Genomic DNA, 25053 nt, shown 5'->3' with positions numbered 1-25053 from the left:
TGTCATAATTAAATGATCGCTGGTTTTAATGAACCATCGAAGCGCTGCGCTGAATTACTTTCCACTAGCTGAGATAATGCAGCCCATTTGAGCTGGTCTAAGATGTAAAGTGGCATATAGACAGAACAAGAGGGTGTGTGTGTGTGTGTGTGTGTGTGTGTGTGTGTGTGTGTGTGTGTGTGTGTGTGTGTGTGTGTGTGTGTGTGTGTGTGTGTGTGTGTGTGTGTGTGTGTGTGTGTGTGTGTGTGTGTGTGTGTCCTGTTGGTTCTCATTGCCAAATCTCCCTAAGGAGAGAGCTGTTTGTGCACTCATGAAAAGCATTGGCAAGCCAGCCGGTGTGTGTAGAGAGACACAGAGAGAATGAGGGCAGCCTTTAAGAGGACAAAGATGGTTGCTTCTGTGTGTGTGTTTCATTTTGCAGGGAGACAGTGGAGAATGATGGTGAAAATTTAAAGAGAACAGGGATGGGTAAACCTGTTGCCTGCTCCAGTTGCCAACGGCGACCTGTTGCTAACAATATGTGTGTGTTTGTGTTTATTTTCTGCGAGCAGATAAAGAACGCGGCGGCCAACGTGCTGAGGGAGACGTGGCTCATCTACAAACACACCAAGCTGATGAAGAAGATCGACCACTCCAGGGTCCGCAAACACCAGCGGAAGTTCCTCCAGGCGATTCATCAGTGAGGCCACATCTCACGTGCACCACCCCACACACACATGCACAGTCATGCACACAGCAGTGCTGCTGAGCTGATGAAGCCTTCGATTTCAGCTGTACTTTCTATCCACCCACAGGTTGAATCAACGCTGATAATCAGATAAAGTGCATGAATCCCTGTGCGCACGTACACACACACACACAGAGACACACAAAATGAATCATCACCTATTAAAGGGCAGGTTCACTACAGGCAAATACAACTGTGGGACTGGAGTGCATTGTGTACGATTACAGACACTTTGATCATCATATAATCTGTATTAAAGAGTGTTAATTTCTCCTATGTTATCATTTAGTTCTATTTGAACGGCCGTAAGTGGGAATACGTTGAGAAATGTCTAAAAGATTTCTGCACACCCTCTTGTCTGTCACCAAACTGAAGTGGCCTGATAATGTTGCTCGCTGCTTTGATCGTGAAACAGTTGGGTCGAGACTTGAGAAAGTTAACAAGTGCCTTCAAACAGCCGAGTCCAGAGACTCTTTAAACTCTTTAAATTTTAACATAGCGAGGCTGATCCTGAGGCATGTGCTGAGAGGCTGAATCTGTGAGCACAGTAACGTGGATTAATGGTCATGTGAATAGATTTTTTCTGATAGAGAGCTTTAAGGCATAAAAACAGCCTGAACTTAATTATAATGGAGGAAGCCAAAGTGGTTGTTTGATGAAAACACATTAGTTCGCTAATTGTTGTATTGTGTGTTGAGAGTCAGCCAAGCCCTATCTGTAATTAGACTGAACATATATTTATTTTATTCTATATAACGGCTCTATTTTTTATTTAATGTCATTCCAATTAGTTTATTTCCACGCAGACCTTATTCCCCTGAGGGTTTCTTAATATTAACCACATTATTTCATTTACTCCAGAGCTTAAGGTCTCAGTCTACATTAAAGTTGTGTATTTTTTCACCTGCATTACACAATTGCAAGAGGACAATTTGTGCCAGTTGTCTTCTTTCTGGTCATATCCAGAAACACACTGCAGGTACAAATAAAACTAGAGTAGGCAAGGTGACCGCTCCACGGTGTTGTTATCTGGACCCGCAGGGATTAGCTCTCTGGACAAACCACTGTGTGTTTACTGGGTTTCAACTTTGTATGTGAGTGTGTTTATTTAATGTGAGTGTGTGTGTTTGTGTATCTGTTTGCAGATTACGTAGTGTGAAAATGGAGCAAAGGAAACTCAGTGATCAGGCCAACACACTAGTGGACCTCTCAAAGGTGAGACACACACATACACACACACACACACATACATGGTGCTCTTCATATACAGGACTGTCTCAGAAAATTAGAATATTGTGATAAAGTTCTTTATTTTCTGTAATGCAATTAAAAAAACAAAAATGTCATGCATTCTGGATTCATTACAAATCAACTGAAATATTGCAAGCCTTTTATTCTTTTAATATTGCTGATTATGGCTTACAGCTTAAGAAAACTCAAATATCCTATCTCTAAATATTAGAATATCATGAAAAAGTATACTAGTAGGGTATTCAACTAATCACTTGAATCGTCTAATTAACTCGAAACACCTGCAAGGGTTTCCTGAGCCTTGAAAAACACTCAGCTTGGTTCAGTAAACTAAATCACAAGTATGGGGAAGACTGCTGATCTGACTGCTGTCCAGAGGACCATCATTGACATCCTCCATCAGGAGGGTAAGACACAAAAAGAAATTTCTCAAAGAGCAAGCTGTTCACAGAGTGCAGTTTCAAAGCACATCCACAAAAAGTCTGTTGGAAGGGGGAAATGTGGCAGGAAACGCTGCACAACCAAGAGAGATGACCGCAGCCTTAACAGCATTGTGAAGAAGGGTCGCTTCCAGAATTTGGGGGAGCTTCAAAGACAGTGGACTGAAGCTGGAGTCCAGGTATCAAAAGCCACTGTTCACAGACGTGTCCGGGAAATGGGCTACAATAGCCGTATTCCCATGGTCAAGCCACTTCTGAACTCAAGACAACGGAAGAAGCGTCTGACTTGGGCTATGGAAAAGAAGCACTGGACAGTTGCAGAGTGGTCCAAAGTCCTCTTTTCAGACGAAAGCAAGTGTTGTATTTCATTTGGAAGTCAAGGCGCCAGAGTCTGGAGAAAGGCTGGAGAGGAGCAAAATCCAAGTTGCTTGAAATCCAGTGTGAAGTTCCCACAGTCAGTGATGGTTTGGGGAGCCATGTCAGCTGCTGGTGTTGGTCCACTGTGTTTCATCAAGTCCAGAGTAAATGCAGCTGTGTACCAAGAGATTTTAGAGCACTACATGCTTCCGTCTGCTGAAAAGCTCTATGGAGATGAGGATTTCATTTTCCAGCATGATCTGGCACCTGCCCACAGTGCCAAAACCACCAGTAACTGGTGTACTGACCATGGCATTACTGTCCTCGATTGGCCTGCCAATTCCCCTGACCTGAACCCCATAGAGAATTTGTGGGGTATTATGAAGAAGAAGCTGAAAGACACCAGACCCAACAATGCAAATGAGCTAAAGGCCGCTATTGAAGCATCCTGGGCATCCATAAACCCTAAGCAATGCCACAGGCTGATTGCCTCCATGCCACGCCGCATTGATGCAGTAATCCGTGCAAAAGGATTCCCAACCAAGTACTGAGTGCATTAATGGACATTTTCAAATGTTTGATTTTGTTTTGCTGTTATAAATCTTTTTTTTACTTGGTCTGAGGAAATATTCTAATTTTTTGAGATAGGATTTTTGAGTTTTCTTAAGCTGTAAGCCATAATCAGCAATATTAAAAGAATAAAAGGCTTGCAATATTTCAGTTGATTTGTAATGAATCCAGAATGCATGACATTTTTGTTTTTTTAATTACATTACAGAAAATAAAGAACTTTATCACAATATTCTAATTTTCTGAGACAGTCCTGTATGTAGGACGCACATTTCACAGACTCGTCACCTTTGTACAAGTTAGCAACTGAGACCCTTTGACACCCCCACCCCCACCCCCCCTTCCTCAGAAATACACCACAACATTCCTCCGTCTCCATGATGACCTGCCTGTTTCTGTGGCATTGTGTCGCCTAGCAACCAGTAGTGTTGAAACAGGGATGAGTGAGAGAGCGAGGAGGGAGGGGAGCACTCATGTTTTTCTGTTACTGCGTGGGTGTCTGAGTGAGAATGTGCGTGTGTGTGTGTGCGCGTGTGTGTGATTGTGATTGTAAAAGAGATGGAGAGATAGAGGCTTGAAAAAGAGGGTATGTCTTTGTTTGTGTAATAGCTTTAGCACAAAATACAATATGTTGCAATAATGCCATTTCAATGACTCCATCTCAATTGGCTACTTGTGCGTTTACCATGGATACGGAGGCCAGGTTGTGCAAGACAGGGGCGCTCTGCCGCCGTTCTTTCATTCTCTCTCTCTCTCTCTCTCTCTCTCTCTCACTCTCTCGTCTCTTATTCTCTCTTTCTTCACAATTTAACGCCCACACAGAGACTTCCCTCCAGCCTCTTCGTGATTCCAGCCTCTACTCCCTGTTGGACATTTTTTCCTTTTGCTCAGTGTCTCACTCACTCACTCCTCCCGAGCGTTGTTTCTCAACCCATCCAAAAGAATGTGCTTAAAATAGGCTTTAATAAAGCAACCCTCATAATATTCCTGTTTACGTATTTGCAATCTGCTTCCCTTCTTCAAAGTACTCTGTGTGCACTGAGTCATCTCCTCCTCTCCTCTCCTCTCCTCTCCTCTCCTCTCCTCTCCTCTCCTCCCGCAGATGCAGAGCGTCATGTATGAGCTTATGTCGGAGCTCAACGACCGCAGCGAGGACTTGGAGCGCCAGATGCTGTCCCTGGAGCAGCGGGTAGAGCAGCTCACCGCCGGCTTTAACGCCCTCCCTGCCCATCTCTCCGCCACCCTCAGCGCCCAGCACGCTGCCCTGGTGCACCTGCTGCGGGAGAGGGATTCAAGGGATGGTAGAGGAGGCGGAGGTGCTGTGGTCCCATTGTCCCCAGCAACTTCTATATCCACTGCCACAGCATCCGTTTCTCCAGTTCAGATCACGGCTCCAGCACCACCCCAAGTCCCTACTTTGGCCCTGGAGTCCCCACCACCGCTGAGCTCAGAGGGGAGTCCGGAGGCGAGTCCCAACTCCAACACCTGCACCTCTAGCTGCTGAAGACAGCTCTGAGGAGAGAACAGGGAGAGGGGTAGGGGACGCGTTGCTCGTCCTCTTACTTCAGACAAAAGAAGAGAACAGAGGGAGGAAGAGAAGGTGAAATGTGAGGCGATCCTCTAAAACTCGGGAGCGGGATGAAGACGGGACTGTGAGGAGAAATAATGGGATTAAGATGAAGGGCCAGTATGAAGGATGAGACATGCTCGGGACTTTGGGGCACTTTCCTTGATGACGGGAAGGAGCAGAAAAAAATGGAGACTCTGAAAGGTGTGAGGGGGAGGAAGAATGTCAAGAGGGTGAGAAATGGAGGTAGGGAGGATGAGGAGGGGGGAGGAGAGAGGAGGAGAAATAACGAGGAATAATTATGTGAACTCATAGCTCCTAAATGGAATCCACTCCAATTATTGAAAAAAGGCCTTTTACTCTCTCTGTCTTTCTCTCTCTCTTTCCTCCCCCTTTCTCCCAATCTCTCTCTCCCTTCATCAGGAATTAATGACCATGACTTTTTATGCTTATAATGTATTTTCTATCCGAATGCTATTTGTGTGTTAACGAGCATCCCTTTAACAGAAGGTTCGATCATACGACCAACATTAAAAAATAAATTTAAAAAAAACTAGTGGCATGCACTGCACACACACACACACGCACACAAACACACACACACACACACAAACACACATTATTTCAGCTCGTCCTCCACGCAGTACAAGTTAATACACTACAAACAGCATTACACAATCTTTACACAATGCCCTATTTACACGCACACAAAATAAATGAATGCACCAGCCCACATGATAACACTAAAGCCTATATACTGCCAAGCACTCGATGCACTGTCAATCTCCACAGAGCACTGCCAAGCAATGTAGACGCACTGTAAAAAAACTAAATGTTCATCCGCACCACTTATGTTTTGTGTGTGTGAGCTAATGCAGTAGTTTAGCCTGAGCGTAGTTGTGACATTTTAACGACTCAGGCGGGAGAATTATTACGGTTCGTGAGACTACACAAATTGGGCCTCAAGCTGAAATAAGATGACATGATACGTGAGTCATCACAACGTCTTATTTGTGATGAAGGAGACAGTAGCAGGCGATAAAATCATGTAACACAACTATAACGGGACTTTATTACTGCATTGACGGATTTACAGGTTAAGTCGAACTGATGTTTATGTGTGTTTGTAGGTTTGCTTTATGGAAATTTAGACTTTTGTTTAATTCCTGTGATCATTTCATCGCCTCTGAAAACCTCAGAAAATTAATTAATATTTGTGTATACTCTTTCTCTTTCTGGGATAACTTTGAGATTATAACGTTTATTTAGTATTTATTTATTTATTTATTTATTCATCACATTGGCATTTCAGTCAGGCTGCTTAATTTCAAAGATGGTATCGCATCTTTTTAATGAATCACGGGCTCTGCAACTCAGAGCTTTGCAAGAATTTAATGATTCTCATTACATGTTGGTGAATCATTTACTGGAGTCCATCTACCCAGGAGCATAAATCAAAACTTTATCCGTGAATAACAAATGATCTGCTCAGTCTTTTACATAAACAGTGCGGTCAAATTGACTGTAGGGATTACTCCTATTTTTCAGTTTAAAAACTGCTAAAATATAGATTTTTACATGAGTCATTTCATTTACCTTTAAAATTCATAACTGTGTGATTATAAGTTGAATGTTATTGATATTTTGTTCAGTGCACGGCTGTGTTGAAGACCACTGCCATTCTGTTTTTCAAGCTTACAGTCCCAAAACAACGCACTGTTATCATGAATGTATCCTGTGTTCAAAAAAATACACTTAATAACTCTCGCTCGATCACTTAAACTGCCATGCAGACACAGGAACACAAACACACACGTGCACGCACACACAGATGCACACACACACCTCAACAACCAAAGTGCTCTCTCTTAAATGGACTACAATAAGAGGCAGGGAACACTGCTGTCACTGGGGACAAAACGATAGCAGGAGGCATTGCAGATATCTTGACAATATTTCCGAGGGAATAACTGTGAAAATGTGGGCATGGACTTGTTACAGTGCTGAACATGGACTGCTCCTCATTGCTTTAAAACCAGATTAAGGCGGACAACAGATGAACACAAATAAACCTTATAAAGGAAAATGGCCATGACGGAACAGCTGTTCATGAAAACACACAGAAAGAGAGACTGAGGTGTATCTGAGAGGAACTGTAATGGTGTGATGGGGAGAGAAGACACAAGCCCTTTGCATTGGAGACAATATCAAAACTGTCTTATAGCGACACGCTGTGGCCGGAATACTGAATTACATACGCTTGGAATATTGTACAGTATGCTGTTAACGAAATCTAGCTTTGTATTGCTTAGTCTTTTTCTACCATTATGATTAAACGCAGTTATAGCTGATATCTAATATTATTAAACTCTAGTATTCTTCTCATTCGTCATGACAACTATGATTCTATGTATTAACAATACGTTAAATAATTATGAACAAGGAAAGTGCCGTTTGAGGTTGAAATTATTTTGTAATTTTATTTTATCAGAGAGAATTAATAAAGTATATATCTATAACATTACAGCTTCCATGTTTTCTGTTTTGCTGTTATTGTATTTATGTCATTGTTGTTTTATAAAAAAATTGGTCGCTTTGGGTAACGGTGATTGTTTTGGTTTGCTTCTTTAGAAAAAAAATCGCCTTTATTAATCGCTTTGTTGGGTTTGATTTTGTGCGTCTCCGCACCAAATAATTACCATTTTGTACGATAAATACAAGAAAATGTTGTTTTACGTAATTTGTTAGTCACTTACGAGCCTGTTTTGTCATGTGTCGCTGTAAACAGATTATATGTGACTGTGGCGAACTCACTTCCGTGTACTATAACTGCGATTTTCTGTACGATGCGAAAAACAGCATTACTTTTTCTCTGCTGTGAAGTACAGGTTGCTTGGTTGCTATCAGGTTGCTATGGATTTCCTTGTTGCCGGAAGTACCACAGACAGCGACTGGATGAAGGCTGATCAGTTAGATGTAGCTAATATATTTAAGTCTAAAAATGTTTAGGAGTGAATTTTTATGTTGTGTAAAATTGTCAGATGTTGGAATTTTGAGTTGGCTACGTTGATTTGTTTACTCAGGCTTAGAAGGAAATGTGAATGAAATATTTTAACTATAAAATTAGGTACAGCATAATTAGGTTGATAGTTGAAAAATAAATTTCACAACTGCAGCTGAGAAAAAAGCTAGAATCACAAGGAAATGGAATTTGTTGTTGATGTAAATGATACAATAATCAGGTTTAAAAATGTTTACTAAAACTTAATAAATAACTAAGTGTGTGTGTGCGTGTGCGTGTGCACGTGTTTGTGTGTGTGTGTGTGTGCATGCGCGCGCATGCGTGCGTGTGTGTGTGTGGTCATCATATGAGCATGAGTGGAGACCGTGGTGGAGACATGTAAGACATGTGTATGTCTAAGTCTTGATTTATCTTTATCATGTCAGATTTGAGGATCAATGTTAGATTTTAATTCAGTTACATGTTTTCACTACATTTCTATTCAACAGAAACTAAAATGACTTGTCATAAATGAGATATTGTCATGACTCTGGACTCTAGCTGTTAACTTGGTCTCTTAAATGAAGTGTATTTTAGTACTTTTCCGGTTTTCATCATGTTTAGTTTGTGTTGGAGTTGTGTTCTCCCTGAGTCCTGCATTTCCTGTTTTATTTTGTTGTTTTGGCTCCTTGGGTGTTTCCCCCCCCCCCCCCCCCCCCCCCCCCCCCACCTGTGTATATAAGTCTGTGTGCTTCCCTTTGTCAGTCCGTCGTCTTCATGGCCGTCTCACCCTCTCTCCTTCACTCGTGAGTTCTTTCTGTCTCACTATAGTGTTTTCTATGTTTTTTCAGGTTAGCCTTTCTGAGTCCTTTTCTAGTTTTCCAGTGCTCTTTCTGTTTGTGGATTTTTTGTCAACCTTGTCTTAATTAAAGGACACGTTTTCTTGTACTTTTTGCTTCTGCATTTCTGGGTCCACCTGCAATTAGGGTTATAGATATAGGGGAAATGTCCCGGTTGTATCAAGCATCTGTTGGTTATTATTAGGTTTGCACCTCACATTAAACCCACAACCTTTACCTGACATTTAACTCAACAATAAAAACACACAAACAGGGGGGAGGGGCACTTACAATGGGTGATGAGGCTGCAGAAGGGATTTTCAATTACACATTCTTGCTCCGACTACCACGTCTGCAGTAACAGACTTTCAGGTCAGTCAGTCAGTTATGTTTGTCCCATTTTCCATTTTCCTGTAATTCAAATGGTCGGATGTGTTTTCTCGCCTGCGAGTGAAGCATTTTACAACACCAGATTGTTTGTTTCAGGATTTGCATATTGTTTGTCAGACATCTTCAGTCGAGCTGGGTGCAAATCCTTTGTTGGGTTTATAATCTTACCGCAGCAGCAGAGAGGCTTTGGAGAGAAGTTTTAGTTTTAGCACAAATTAATGTTCTTTATAGGCAGCCAGGAGAACTGTGTGATGTTAGTTTTCTATTTTCTCTTGACTCTTTGTTCTGTTCACGTCAATAATTTTTCTTTGTAAATGAAACAGACAGTGGATTTGTCCCAGTACTGGATGATTACCAGTGGGATCTGAAAAAGGATATTTATTTGCTGAATCACATTATTTGTGGCACAAACTAAGATTTTTCTTTTAATGATAGTGCAGTGTGAAATGATGAGTCACAGTCGATCCATCCATTATCTGTACCTCTTGTCCTTTAAGGGTCGTGGGGGGGCTGGAGCCTATATCAGCTGACATTGGGGTGCACACCCTGGACAGGTACAGTACCAAGAGAAAACCTACAGGGAGAACATGCAAACTTGCGTGGCCAAAGTTTTGACCATATCATTTGTGTGTGTGTGGAGAGTTGTGTAACTGTATCTCAATCCATGTGCATGTTATCAGATTGTAATTGTACTACGAATGTGTATTCCGAATCCGTGAGTGTGTAGTCAGATTTGTAAACGTGTAAAAAGAATCTGTATATTGAGATTTGTACATGTGTAGATAAATCTGCAAACGTGGGCATAGATCTGTGAATGTGTGGATATTAATGGCTGAAGTGGCTAATTGTGTTGCTTCAAGAGCTGGAAATACAGACACGTCATCAGTTACACATTAGAGAGGTCCTGCTGTCGTTTTACACATGATTTTTGCTACACTTCTGCAGTGTGTGTGTAGATTTGTCTGTATCCACGATGTTTTTTTTACTCTGAGTTGAGGTGTGGCAAGCATTTTTCATAATTTTCCTGATACAATTTGTTTAAACAAGAATATTGCTTAAGGACTGTCTCAATGACAGCAGCCATCACGCCCAGGTTTGTTTATGCTCTTTCAGAACTGCCTTTTCTTGTTTTTTGTTTGTTTTTAATTGCTACACGTTTGGCCCCAATTTGAACCGAGGAACCTTCTTGTTGGGAGGCGACCACTGTGTCGCCCTGAGTCACAGTCGACACACTAAAATCCCAATAACAACTTATTATATGAAAGGGAAAGGTGGCAGGAGAGCTACTGGTGTCCCTCAAACCACTGGTCGTCATGGAAGGGAATACATGTCGAAACATTAGAGGGAAACTTGTGTCCAAAAATGTCATGAAGAAACCAGGTCCAGGCACTCGAAGGGGTTTCAAAAATGGACATGAAGCATTCAAATACAACGTGTGTCGGTCTGTGACACACAGAGACAAAGAGATTGTTTGATTTGAAATAATCCCTTTGTCTCTGTGTCAGAACACCCTGATACACAGACTCGTTGGTGTATTTTAATTTAGATAGGCCTTTTACATTTTAAAAAACATTTTAAAAACCACTTTGAGTTCCTGGACCTGGATTCTTCGTAACATTAGTTTTCCTCAAATTTTTTAAGAACTTTTATGTGAAGTACCTTCCACGTGTTCCGGTCCCGCCGGTGGTCGGGTCAAAGCTATTTAAATGAAACACCTCCCCATTAGTTCACACCACTGCTCATTCCAGAGGCGACGGCACACCAATCTTCCCAGGGCTTATCAGGTGTGAGTAAATTGACTTGAGCATGATGCACACGATCTCCTTAATAGAGGAAATTGATTTTTATTTTACTTTTTTTTTTTTCTCTTCATGAAACCAGCGTCACAGGCCCGGGTTGTTGAGTTGTGTGTGTTTAGCCCAGGGTGAAAAATAAAACAGAGAAACAGAGGCGTGCAAGCCGGGCAGCCTGAGGCAGCGCTCTGCCAAGGGCACAGCACAGAGCCAGATGTGATGAGCTTGTTATCAGTGTTATTTACCGGCAGGCTTTACTGCCTCGGGGCTTTCATCATCTCGCTCACAGATGATGATTGTGTTGTAGAATTTTAAGGCCAAGGTAATGTCTGTATAGCCTCGTTTTTAACATTCTGCTCCTCTCTCTCTCTCTCTCTGCTCCTCTCCAACCATTTAGTCATTTCAGATGTGCTGTTTGTGCTGAGGATAGCAAACGACCCACAGACAGCTGAACTCATACTGCAGAGGAGATTAGATTATGGTTTTTTTTCCTCCTCCTATCCCCGACAAATTTAATTACACTTAAAGTAAAAGGCAGAAACAGCCAGACGTGAAACAGCAGAAATCGTTTATTTACACATTAATAAATGCAAATGAGGTGTAGAACAAACAAAGCCAACATTTTTCTAGGCTTTAATCCAATTTGTTATAAAACATATAATCTTTCATCTCAGCTGATCGCTTTCCGAAGGGAAGTGAAGTGTGTAGCTGTGGCTCAGAGGGTAGAGTGAGTTATCCACTTACCACAAGGTTGGCAGATCAATCCCGGGCTCCTGTCCACATGCTGATTAAAACATTGAACCCCAGTTCTTGCTGATAATTACACTTTGATTAGTGCTTTGAATTGTGTGGTAGCTTGTTTGCCATAGGTGTGTGTCAATGAATGAATTGGGAGGAGGCTGCACATAAATGCCGTCCATTTGATAGATCGCCGTTCACTTGGAACACGGGCAGGAGACAGTTCTAGTTACTCTCTTTTCCTTTTTTGGCTGTTTGTTATTCCTCCCTCCGACTGACTGACCCCTGGTGTGACGGGTCAGCACCTACCTCCAGAACAACATCATACAGATAATGTTTCACAGCACACTTTCTACCTCCACTGTTCAAACTTCATGAGAAATTTATTTGTTCCTCCCTTTTCATGCCTCTGCACCAGTGACAGCCAGTGGCCCGAAGCATTATGTTTCTGGCTTGTCCGTCTGGACGTACATATGCTGGTACATCTCTCTGCCCCTCCCATATCTCAAGAACAGCGCATGGTTAACGTCACTGTGACCTCACAATACTCCTCAATGCCTCCAAAGAATTCTTTCAGATTTGGCCCAACAGTTCACTTCGACCTAGGGATGTGTTTGTCCTTTTGATCATGATGTCTCAAGTCTGTCTTTAGGGAATTTCTTCAAACTTGACCGGTTGTCACTTGGACGCAAAGTCAAATTGATAACATTTCAATGGTTAAAGGTCATTGTGACGTCATGAGTCTGGAAAGAAAGTGTATGTAGACTAAACCTGCACTGGTTGGTGGAGGTCTACAACCGCAGGGCATAGTGGCTCCTCTGTGAGGATTCTCATGAGATATTTAGATTTTCCCAAAGGAACTGCTAATGAAAATAGTCTTCTGGACTAAAGGTTCATCCTTCATCCTAACATTATTAAGGTGACTCTAATCTGAATAATCCTCTTCACTATATCTAAAATTAAATCCCTTACACCTCAAATACTCGAGTCTAATCATTAAGTCTCTAAATAGACTCATCTATAGCTCACACGCATGCACTCAGACGAAGCAGAGAACACAACAGCAGTGTGGTTTTGCTCTTTTTCTTGGATTCTGCTGATCTCCAGGTGCCCCGCTGCTCTGTCTGCACGATGGAGTCATTACGCCTAAAAGCAGAAACCTAACTCTGCACTGGCTAAAATGACTCGAGTACTTATTTTGTGCATGTTTTTGTCCATCTGTCTTTGTGAGAGGAAAAGCGATAGGCAGTGGGGGTCAGCCGTCATAATCACCTGCTGCTGCTGCTCCACCATCATGTGCTATGACCTGCCAACTGTAATCACATCATCATGACAATCGTCAGAAATGTCACCTGGTTCTGTCGGCGAGAGACCGTTCCCATCGCGACCACGTCCATCGTCTGTAACGTCTCTTTGTGTCGAGGTGACTGGAGCTGTGTTGTGTGCTGGAAGCTTCCTCATGTGATACATGTACACAAACACACTCTGTTGGTTCCTGTTACTCCCTTTTCATGACAGTAAAACCCTTCAGATGACCCCCACCAATCACAGTTCACCAGGAAGATCTAAGAATTCCTAATTCTTATGCCTGTGTCCTGGTGTTCCCATGGCAACCGGAGTGACAGATGCACCAACACATACAGGTCTTTACATGCATGTGTTCGCACGTGTGCGTACATGCATATGTATTTGTATGTGAGAGATTAGAGGCAGCCCTTAATTCACAACGGCTGCATGTGTTGTGCACTTGTGTGTGTTTTTGAATTGGTGTGTGCATGTAGAAGTGGGGAAGCAGCAGAGTGTGCTGGTCAGATGGTGATAGGGAAGTTGCCGTGGTGATGATTAGGAGAAATAACTGAGATTCACACAGTGAATACACTCAACACATCACCACAGGAGCAGACTGAACACACACACACACACACACACACACACACACACACACACACACAGATATACTGTGTAAATACATGAAATAACGGGTGGTCACTGCATTTCTTTATTGATCGTGTCATTTTCCATCTGGCCTCAGACTTTCCCGCTCCAGTACACAGACTTTATACATTGCTCACTCTAATTTACCATGTTGTCATTGTTGCTGTAGTATTAATGTGTCCCAGACATTCCTGCCTGTCTGCTCCCCACCTTGCCTATTCTGCTAGTTTTTATCCCTGCGTTGTGTATTAGCTTTTTCAGATTTGTGCACCTCTGACCAATGTCTCTACCAAAGGGCTTTAATTCATCCTGCTCTGCCCGGGTGTCTGCATTTCATGTTGTTCTGCACTTGAACAGTGACATCTCGGCATTTCCCATCTTTACACTTCCTCATAGTTATCTGACTTTATTCTCTGTATATAAAGATGGACGACATGTGTCCATTTCCTCCCTTTGTACAAAAATGAAGCTAGAATGTCAAACATGCTGGTGCCAACATTTCTGACGTTTGTGTAGCTATCATGGGGGGGTCAGTGTCAGCTGTCAATCATCACATAGCATGAAATAACTAATTAAAACCAAACTCATCGGGGAAAAAAAATAAAAATACATCAGTTTGATAACAACTACCTAAAATGCCAGACTCCATCTTTGATTTCATTACGTTTTTTTACAGTCGTCCAAACTGGACAAACTAAAGACCTTTTGAGTTTGTGTGACAACTGAAGTCTACCACAGGTTCTCTCTCATGTTTGGAAGGGGAGGGGGGGGGGGGGGGGGGGGGGGGGGTGAGGGGTGTTCAGCTGAACATGCAACTTCACTACTAGATGTCACTAGATTCTACACACTGAACCTTTAATGTCAGATACGATGTCAGACAGAAATAAGTGGAACTCAGCATCTAAAGCTGGTGATGCCCCAACTTTAAAAACCTAAATTGGGCTGAGTCAGTGCCGGTCTGCCCAGAGTCTCCAAATCTTCACTGCAGCACTTTTTCTTTACCTCAGCACTTACATTGCATTTTACATTAAGTCAAAGAGATGTGAAAGCACATCATCATCCTTCACTTACTTTCTGCCAACTCCTCCTTCCTCTGTAGACATTTTCATTTCATGTACACCCTCACATATAGGGGCTGCACACACACACACACACACACACACACACTCTCTTTGGTTAAAGAGTTTATAGCAATACGCTTTCAGGCTTCTCCGTTGGTATTAATGTTTCTTATGTTAAGTCCATTAGAGACTTTATTGGATTAGTGGGCTCTATAACACATACACAGTCATGGAAGCAATGCATTTAATGTGTGTGTTGATATAACGGATGAGATTACAGGTTCTTAAATGTTCACCTGATCCATTCAAGTTTTAGTGTGCAGTCAGCTTCCTGGGCATTAAGATCCATGGCACTCCCTGACTTTCCTGCAGTCATTTATTATTTTTATTAATAGTATTATTATTATAATCTGTATTTCTTTAGTGCTTTTCTAGTCTTGATGACCACTCAAATGATTTACAGTACAGTTTTGCCATTCACCCATTCACACCCATTCATACATCTATGGGCAGCACTTTCTCCATCACACATCACTCACAGCCGTCAGGGGCAATTTGGGGCTCGGCATCTTCGAACTGACTAAGGTTTAGTTAGTGGACAACCCGCTTTTCCCACCGAGCCACAGCCGCCACAACTTTAGAGGCTTAACCCCGCACCCAAACAGAAAGTTATGCAGAAAAGTGGACTGCGTGTAGATTTCCAACAGTTCAACGCGCGTGTGTGTGGTGTGTGTGTGGTGTGTGTGTGTGTGTGTGTGTGTGTGTGTGTGTGTGTGTGTGTGTGTGTCACCAAGACATAGACATGTCACCATCACCACAGAAGCCGACCAGTACAATATAAACTCCATGGCAACATCGGCCGCCCACACTCCCCTCAGGCTGCATACAAGGGACGTGTGTGTGTGTGAGACACAGGAGTAAGAGAGCAGAGGTTGTTAATTAACCTATTATTCAGGGTGTTGAATTGGGATGGAGAGAGAGACGCTGGGGTTTTTAATGACGCCACGGGGGAGTTGTGATTTGATTCCTCTCCTGACAGGTCTTCCTCTGACCCCTCGGCTACCTGTACCTACTGTGCATGTGACGCTCACAGTCACAGCCACAAATACATTTAATTCCCACTTCAAACAGTTTTTTAAACACATGGTGAATCAATGCGCTTGGTCACATTTCATTGTGTATGAGGCAGGTCCCAAGTTGTGTCCTCTGGCTCATGGAGGAGAGTGTGGAAAGATGTAAAGGTGGAGAGCCAGTTCGAGCTCTGGAGAGGTCAGCAGTATGACAGCAGTGCAATGTGGTTCCAGCATCCAGGTGGAAGTTGAGTATGTGGTTCAAGACAAATGAGGTATTTTTATCATCGTAGTCATTCTCCACAGTCGTCCCTTGATGTTATATTGAAATTATGCATGTGTGTATGTCCAGTAGCTGGTGTTTGTCTTATAATTCTGGCCCCAAACCATCAGGAATCAAGGAGAAGAGGCTGAAATTAGCCCGTAGCATCATTGTTCCTGTCCCTCCTCCTCCTCCTCCTCCTCCTCCTCCATCTGGTCTCAACCCTGCCCTCAGTCCCAGTACCTCACCAGCACAGCACCTCTCATCATTCACTTTAATTTCTTCTGCTCTTTTCTATCTTGGCTCCCTGCTGCCAGCGCTGCACCTTCCTTCTCTTATCACACATATCCACTCATAGACAGACGCTGAGACGTGCGCACGTACACGCCAACACACACACAGACTGGATTACATTAGAATTTCATATTCTTTTGAACTCTGTGCTTTTTACACCCCCCCTCCCTCTACCTCCACCCATCCCTCCCCAGTTGCTAACCTTAAAACTGACGTTGGTTTCCTTAGCAACCATCTGTGTCTGTATAAGAGGGGAGTTTCCTTACATGGGCTAGAAAGGATTCCAAGCAAGGGGAATCTCACACACACACACACTTGTGACAGTGTTGATTAGCAATCAGCGTGTCCTTCACACTGACTGTTTACTTTTAATGAGCTCAGAGAAAGCTGATGATTGGGTGATTCCAACAGGAATAGACTGGTGTTTGCATCAAATTGGAAAATTCAAGTCAAATTGATTTTGTGCCACATGATGTAATACGAAAGAAATCAGTTTAAAATTGTCTACAGATTTCATGTGTGGTTATTCTATACTGCACTGAGGCACCAATGGTCGCAGTGAAGGGGGGTTGAGGTTTTCATTTAATTTAGTTGTGGTTTACTGCACTGATCACTGTATTGATTATTCTTTAGGTTGATTTCAAACGTGCATCAAGTGCATGGTGTCTCTCATTAGTTTCTCATTAGACAGCTAACAATGAAGTTTGGTGACTAGTGATTGTTGTGATGCAACACTTATTGTGTTACACATATAACAATGGTATTTGCTTGTCTATGCTCCCTGATATGTTGTCTGTCTGTATGTGCGGCTCTGGTGCTCTCTCACTTTCCAGAGGAATGTAGGTCAGGTGGACTGGAGCCTGTAAATTGCCTGTTGTGTGTGTGTTTACTTGTACAGATATATTTGTGAGGACCATTTTGACCATAGGCCTTGCAGAGTGAGGACATTTTGGTCAAGTGAGGATATTTTGGTCAGTCCTGACTTTTTCAAAGAAGCTGTTTGCAACTTAAGAATTGCTTTTAGGATCAGAATTAAGTTTAGGTTAGGGTTAGGTTAGATTGGGGTCAAAAGGCAGCTCTCTGAATGAGTGCTATGGGGCACGGGCTCGCTGAGTCAGGCCATTAGTTGTGATGGTTAAGGTTAGGGTAAGGGACCATGCATTATGCCAATGAGTGTCCTTACTACGATTAATAAATAAGGAAGCATGATTACACAGAGTTGAAAAGTGCAAATATGTGAAAATGTTTGAGTCCCTCATAGAAAAATCTGACGTTGAAAAAACGGATTATTTATTTTGTATTGTGTGTGGGTGGGTTGTCTGTGTACAGACAATGAAGAGCAAATAGAATGGACGGATGAATGAATGGATGGAGGTAAAGTGACCTTGAAACATTTCTATCAGCCCTGTATTATGCACCACAGCACATATTTGCAGCTATTGCAAGTATTGTGCCTCCGTACTCTCAAAACACACCCTTTATAAATTGCTCAAACACAGACTTCCGATACGCAAACTCATCAAATGCATTTTTCTTACTGCAGACATTTTCTGACAGGGAGAATCATCCATTTACCACCTGCGTGTAGAGACGCTCAGAAACCACTTTCCAAAATAACTGAGTGGCATCTGGCTGATGGCGATATATTTACACATTCTCAGGCTCTTCCTCTGAGCAAACTACTGAGAGGAGTCCTAACACATTATCCGTCTCCTCCATTAGGAGCTAGTCTTCAATTAGCCAACCCAAAGCTGTGTGCTCAACCACTCTCTGCGCCTCCAACAGCCTGTGTTTACATCGTCTCTGCCACACTGTTTTCTCCCCTCAGCTCATTTCCTCCAATCACTTCGTTCACTGCCTTCCTAAAGTAGCTGAACAAATATTTTGGCACTTTAATGAGTTTCCCACCAAGAACAACGGCGTCAGAAAATGATTCAGTAAGCTTTACCCACTCATTACCTCCACCGAGGAGGTTATAGTTTTTTATTCAGCAGTATTACATGAAAGCTACTGGATGGATTACCACGAAACTCGTTGGAAGGATGCAGTACGGGTCAGGGAAGAACCCACTTAACATCGTCAGTGATTTCTCCGAGTATAATTCATGGATCTCGTTAAAAAAAATCTGCCATGTTTAGAGGACTGATATTTTGCAATGTGCAATTTTCTGCGGATCCAAATACAGATATGGATCTAGAGAATTTAGATGTGGTTTCATAAAGGCATTACTTGGCCTTATGGAGATATTGCACTCAACTGTGCTCCTCATCTAATTCTGTGTCATGCAGTCGGGGGTGTACAGCTGCAGTTAAGAGAGTTTGACCAACAGGAGGTGCAGTTTAACAGCCTTTAATTCTTCACAGTGACTCCTGTCTTTCCTTTGTAAGTGTTCTTTCTCCCATGGTGCCGACACACACACACACACACACACACTCACACTCCAAGCACGTCTATTTAAACCACATGGTCAGAATAATTAATGCAGGACATGATCATAGAGCCAGCGATGATTTATTTCAAGCTGTGAAGAAGTGACATGACTGATTGTTTTACCAGTTCACCAGGCTTTAAACGCTCACGGCCATTCAGGAAGAGCATCCATCAAAGTGACCCTCACTCACAGAGGGGGGTGTGCAGTGTATATATATGTGTGTGATTCTATGTGCATGCATGTACACGTGTTAATATAAATATGGTTAACATGTGTCTATACACTAATTTATCAACTTTCTGACTGTGTTTGATACCAAAGTCTCTTTAGAAGTCAAACTCTGTGCTTGGAATATATCTGTGTAGGACTTTGTGCAAAACTCCAAAGCTGCTGCGCTGTATGAATGTGTGCATGAATGGATGAATGTGGCTTGTACTGTAAAGAGCTTGGAGCGGTCAATAGGACTGGAAAAGGGTTATAGAAATAGTCCATTTACAGTCCTGCAAGGTTCAGTGTTTAGCTCTGGGAACCATGAATACAATGCAAAACATATGTTTAGGTTTTACCTGAAAAGAATTAGTAAGAAACAATATATTATTTTTGTGTCAGTACAAGCTGAATGTATGTATGTAATCTACGTACGATTTCAAAGTGTGTTGTATTGTTAATGTATGTTTATTGTGCGGATAAACAAAAGGAAAATAATTATATTCACTAGATCTGCTGTGTAAATAAGTGTTTAAATCATGTACAAGGTGGTGACGGTAGATACATTATCATGTATGCATCACTCAGTTACCAGGAAGCAATTTAGAAATGAATCAGTTTCCCATGATTTTATTTGCAATCTGTGTCAAATATGTATGCAACACACAGAAAAATATCACTATAGCAACAAGAAAGTTGTCATTGAATCATTCCCTCTTCTGATGTCTTTATTCAGTGTACAACTCATTGCCATCAGAGAGCGAACACGCTCATCACCTCAAACAAAAGCTGAAGGTAAAAACTGTGGGTCACAAATCTTTAAACTAGTGTGATTCCGCTACATGTTCCCACTCCCACTCTTCCCCAACTCCACCAGAATATATTCTGCATTGTCATTTTCACAGGAAGCTCGCAAGCACATGGAAATTCACAGCCATGATGGATGTTCATTGTGATGGCATGTAGTGTCACATCACTGTTTTACAAGCAGCAGGAAAAACAGGAAGTGCCACCATTGACTTTCCCTGAATCCACCCTCGATCAGACCGAGAGCAGGACACCCTGCGCTGAACCCTCACCACTGACTTTGAAGCAGGCACTGATAAAATCATTCTTTATCTGAAATGTTCACTTCACCGTGACTTGGTATATGTATGTGTGAGTGTCAGGATTTGTTACCAGCTCCAACACACAGATATTCAGCTGTGCAGAGTGAAGCTTTGAGGCCTGATCTTCACCAGACAATTTAAGCGCCATCAAGAGATAAATACAAAAAAATGGATGACAAACGTGCAGGATTATTTTATCCAAAAAAACCAACCAACCCTAAATTTATTAAGCGGTAAGATTTAATGGATGTGTGGTAGTAATGCGGTCAAAACAAGACCAAACATTTCTGTCAATAGAAATGATTTGTATTCCCGCTCTCCATTCCCTGATTGCTGCATCAGCTCCGTGGCAGTGATACTTGAAGTCCAGCAAGTTTTCATCATACTCCTCCTCAATGGTGTCCGACTAGTGCTGTTTCCTCCTGAATGAACAGCCTGAGGGGAACAATCAGAGACGCTGATTAATCATAAAAGTCTGAAAATGTTGAAAATGCTCATTAGAATTTCACAAGGCTCAAATGTCTTGTTTTGAGCAGAAAAATGGTGGCATTACTTTATAAAACTGACTTAAAGCTTTCAGTTGCTGACATTTTGCTTTAAATACAGTTTAACAGCACCATAAATGATGTGCACAGCCACCAAAAATGGACGTCAAGTTGAATAATCACTTCTGAGATTTGTGTTCTACATACAGACAGACAAATGCTGTGGAATTAGTTGGTAGACGTGTCCCTAATAAAGTGGTAATTGAGAGTATGTGTTGTCAGATGTGTATTTCAGGAGTCAAGATGGTGATTAACAGCTCACAGGCAGTCAGTAAAGCAGGGAGGCTTTTTAAACTGGATCTAACAGATAAGGCTGATAAAACTCATGGAGCTTTCGGCCTTTTCAAAGACTGATTCACCTCCAAACAAGTGCAGCGTCAGTGCCAAGGGTTACAGCTGCACCCATAGTAACTCCGAGCAGAGCGCACTCACAAGCCCTTGGTTACCACGGCAGCAGAGCGGAGGACAGAGTGGGTGGTGTGGCTCATCATCGTTTCTTCAATGTACTTTGACTGGTGAAGTAGTTGTCAACATATTTTACTAGAGGTTTCATGAGAATAAGCAGATTATCTTTTCGCCTGAAACTATTTCCTGACGCACTGGGTCCGAGAAGTCAGACGACGCGTGTTTGTGAATGGAGACGTGATTTATTTGTGCTTGTGGTCGATTGTGTAGAAATGGATCAGTGATGATGAATTTCTGTCACAACCACAAGAGTCGCTGTACGCCTTTTTAGTAACCCTGTTCATGAAGAGCACATGAGAGGGCAATACAAAGGCGAAGATGCAGGTGCGTGTGTGTATGTTCAAGGTTAGAAGTTCTGATATTCTAAAGACAAAAATGTGTTTTGGAAATAGTGAAGACTAAGTTAGTTGCACGGTACAAAGTGTGGAAACCAAAATATGTCAAGAGGGCATGCACTAGGTCAAGCAGACAGTGAGTGCCCTCTGCTGGATTACAAGGCAAACTGCTTCTGAAGATTATATTTTAAATCAACAGGCCATCACAGGTTGAATATTAACTTTTCCTGCCACGTTCCAATGAACGTTGGAGTGAAAAGTGACAGCCCTGAAACTGATTTGCATTGTCACATGTATATTTAAGATGCATAAGATTTAGCAGTGTCGCCGTACCTTCTGTCAGACGAGCTTTCCCTCCCGTGGGCTGGCAGAGGACCGTGGAACAGCCGACGCACAGCACCACCGTCTGAGCGTGGCTGAACACTGTGGTGATCTTGTAGCAGCCTGCAAACAGCACATCAACACTCAAATCATTAACTGAGGCCCTGAAGCTGCTGTAGAAGAAAGAAAAGCAGCGTAACACTTTAGAGCTGTTACATAATGAAACAAACTGAGTGTACTCAGTGTGTCCTTGCAGCTGTTTGTTTAAAGGAGTCACTGGAAGCTCATTCACAGACAAACACAAGTGTCACTGTATGCCTTGTTTGACACCCCGATCACTACAGGAACAATGAAAGGGCAACACATAAAGGCAACGCACCAAGGACAATAATGATTTATATCTTTAAACTCGATTTAAATGAAGTCTTCCAGTTGAACGATGCAGCAAATCGAGGGAATTATTGATGTATTCTTGAGTTTGTCACCGGCAATTATTCAACCCCTTTATAATACTGCTGATTTTTAAACCTTTATATAACCTCGACCATGTGACCTGAAGTTGGATTCAAATATGAATTAAAAACTGTGAACTCAACGACACTTCATTTTGCTTCGGCTGTGAAGTGTTTCTACAAACACAATCCAGGGATGTGTTCAAGGTGAGTTGGAGCAGTGGTGAAAACTAAAGCGCTGACGCAAAAAGTAAGACAGGAGTTTGTTTCTTTTCTCCAAAAGGTCGATGGGTGTAAGACGATTTGCAAGATCTTAAACATTAGACACATTTACATGGATACCAATAATCTGATATTAACCCATAGTCTGAATAAGACACTGTCATGTAAACAGCCCAAATAATGTCATACTCGGAATAAGCAATAATTCAATTAGGACATGTGGAGTATTCTGACTGTACTCGATTTATGTAGTCATGTATACGTCTTATTCGCATTTGTCCTATTGAGTTTTTTGCGACATTGACATAAAGCTTTTGCAAAATCCTTGACAATACATGTCGTGGGTTTGAGTGTAAAAAAGGAAGAGTTGAGACTTTGACAACATTTTTGAGAAAACCGTGAAAGAGGCTATAGAACAGCATCGTGGATTAAAGTATTTCATGTTGCTCTGTAACATGTTAACAGGAATATGAAGGGGATTTTCTATTAGTATCTCTAGTAACCATAGTCAGGGTAATGTCTCCTTCAGAATAGGGTCAATAGTCAGATTATTGTGGCTGTGGCAGCAGAGGCCTTCGTGATCAGGACAAGGGAAAACCTTGCTCTACTGTAAAAAGACTTGAGGATGACCTGGTGAAGTCTGAGGTAAATGTGTTAGTATATACTAGGATAAGATGATCACTAATCACTGAGGACTTCGTGGTCTGACTCACTGCAACTCTAGTTCTAGGGAATTAGTTTTTCTTTCGTTTAAGGGCATTGTTGTACGACTCTGATCTGAACCTTTGTACCTTACGTCATGGAAACAAACTGACCTGGACATTTGACATCCATAAAATATGAATTAGGACTCTGCACAAGACGTTTCTTCTTGTGTCTCCTCTTTTCCACCTCGGGGCTGGGGTTCAACAGATCCTCTGCAAGCTGAAAGGAAATCAGACATGACATCAGTTGGTTTTAACGTTTTAACATTAATCAGACTGTGTTGAATTTTACTTTCATTTATAATAAAGTAGGGCTGGGAAATAAAACAACATCCAAGATCACCACAGTATAAATCTCGTCGATAGAAATAACGAAATTCTATTATAAATCGATGTTATGCTTGTGTAATATTTGATTTGCAACATGTTTTGTTTATCAAGTGTTTGTTTATTCTCAGCTCAAAGAATATAAAAAGGCACAACCCTCATTCAGGAAAAAAAAATAACTATTATATGTTAATATAATTAAGAATAAAGTCAAAGTAAGAGACCTAAAAGCAAGATCACAGGAATGCGAATGAAACAATTAGAAGGCCGATATATTTTTAAACAAGCACAGTGATCAGAGGATCAAATGAGAGATTTTTTTCGAAAGTTGAGTTTAACGTCAAAAAACAAAATGGCTAATGTAGAGAACGACAAACGCGGAAACAATCGCTCAAACTAAATAATCGGACCTGGTGTTCGTTGCTAACTTAAACAGAAAGGCAGGTTTCACTTATAACAACATTAATGTCGGTATTAAAAGTCCCTTTGGTCGATTTTAAGTCCGGTGCTGAGCGAGCACACGAGGAGCCGCGTGGGCTTCTGCACGTGCTTCGCCATATTTAGTCTGTCCGTCTTCACATCTTTACATTTATATACTTCCATCAGCGCTACATCAACACAGACCTACACACTTTACTATCACACTAACTTATCTCCGTCAAAAACACCGAATACGGTCTGAAAAGGACAGAGAAACACGTGGTGGTACTCACAGGCATGACTTCAGCGATGTGGACACTCAACGGAAGTACAGAAAGAACTTCGCAGTGACGAACCGGAAACTGTTGGAGGACCGAGAACCCCGGAGAAAGGAGATAAAATAACTTTTTAGAAATCTGTAATTATTATTATTGCAACTTGTTCTTTTTATTATTATCATGTATTAGCTTGATGTTTTGACAGTTTATTATTATATTTATTTATATTTACCGATTACTTTTCTTTCCTTCATGTTTCCTGTGTTGTGAAGCCGGACGTTCGTGTTTCAATTGTTTGTAGGAAATTGTATTAAGCATTCAAAAATAAACTACTGAGAGAAATTTAAAAGTGATATAAAACATATATACAGAGAATAATTCTGGGGTCATCTGGTTGATCATCCAGCCTCCCCTATAATTTAAATGTAAAATAAATTATGCAAATTATATATTGTTCTTACTTTAATTTTTGTATCTTTTGTTAAAGAACAATAAACTCTAGTGTGTGTTGTAGGTCTCTTAGTAAGAGTTCATTGGCTGATGATTATGACATCACCTGTGTCTTTGGGTGTCCTATTCACCATAAGATAAGATAAGATAAAACTTTATTGATCCACACACCGGGGAAATTCAGTTGTTACATCAGCAGGCAGGTCAGAATGAGGTAGACAAGAGGTTAAAAATATATTTTAAAAAGGCAATAGAATTTAAAAGTCCTTAGTATGTACATTATATACAGCTTTCACTGGAGTGTTTTGTATAGAAATTTTCTGCAACCATGGACACAGCGGGCCCTCGTGGTGGAAATACGTATTATTTATTATGATTATATATTATTATATTTTAATAACGAAAATCACCTCACAACTCATAATGGTAGTCCTGCAGAGTAGCTCCTGACGGCCCTCTACTGGTTTATGACTTTTAATTAAAGTTTCCAAT

At 41.6% G+C, this 25053-nt stretch overlaps 2 protein-coding genes and 1 non-coding gene across 4 annotated transcripts in view; 1 reads left to right on the top strand and 2 right to left on the bottom strand.

Annotated features, from left to right (window-relative positions):
- Nucleotides 1–7433, top strand: part of kcnn3 (potassium intermediate/small conductance calcium-activated channel, subfamily N, member 3) — a 46747-nt gene extending 39314 nt beyond the window's left edge. The window contains exons 8-10 of one of the 2 annotated variants that reach the window (XM_034610917.1): nt 552–679; nt 1873–1942; nt 4448–7433. In XM_034610917.1, the coding sequence (XP_034466808.1) occupies nt 552–679; nt 1873–1942; nt 4448–4849 (600 nt within the window). In that variant the 3' untranslated portion in view covers nt 4850–7433. The remainder of the gene's footprint in view (nt 1–551; nt 680–1872; nt 1943–4447) is intronic. The other variant, XM_034610916.1, reaches the window with a different exon arrangement.
- A 12114-nt stretch (nt 7434–19547) lies between these two features.
- Nucleotides 19548–24219, bottom strand: rps27.2 (ribosomal protein S27). The gene is made up of 4 exons (XM_034610918.1): nt 24127–24219; nt 23198–23306; nt 21721–21831; nt 19548–20477 (listed from the first exon to the last, which is right to left on the bottom strand). The coding sequence occupies exons 1-4, from the start codon at nt 24130–24132 to the stop codon at nt 20449–20451; spliced, it is 255 nt and encodes an 84-aa protein (XP_034466809.1). The 5' UTR covers nt 24133–24219; the 3' UTR covers nt 19548–20448.
- Nucleotides 21951–22081, bottom strand: LOC117777557. The gene has a single exon (XR_004616635.1). It is a non-coding gene; the product is annotated as a small nucleolar RNA SNORA13 (small nucleolar RNA).
- Nucleotides 24220–25053: the final 834 nt, after the last annotated feature.

The sequence above is a fragment of the Hippoglossus hippoglossus genome, chromosome 16 (assembly GCF_009819705.1).
Source record: "Hippoglossus hippoglossus isolate fHipHip1 chromosome 16, fHipHip1.pri, whole genome shotgun sequence".
Lineage (NCBI taxonomy): Eukaryota > Metazoa > Chordata > Actinopteri > Pleuronectiformes > Pleuronectidae > Hippoglossus > Hippoglossus hippoglossus.
This window is presented reverse-complemented; position numbering and strand designations above follow the sequence as displayed.

Bases quoted from the DNA above. Each gene is read 5' to 3' on its own strand.
- rps27.2 (XM_034610918.1), bottom strand. The intron at 21,832-23,197 runs GTCAGTTTGTTT...TGCTGTTTGCAG, and splicing joins TATGGATGTCAAATGTCCAG to GCTGCTACAAGATCACCACA. The intron at 20,478-21,720 runs GTACGGCGACAC...TGTTCCCCTCAG, and splicing joins GAAAGCTCGTCTGACAGAAG to GCTGTTCATTCAGGAGGAAA.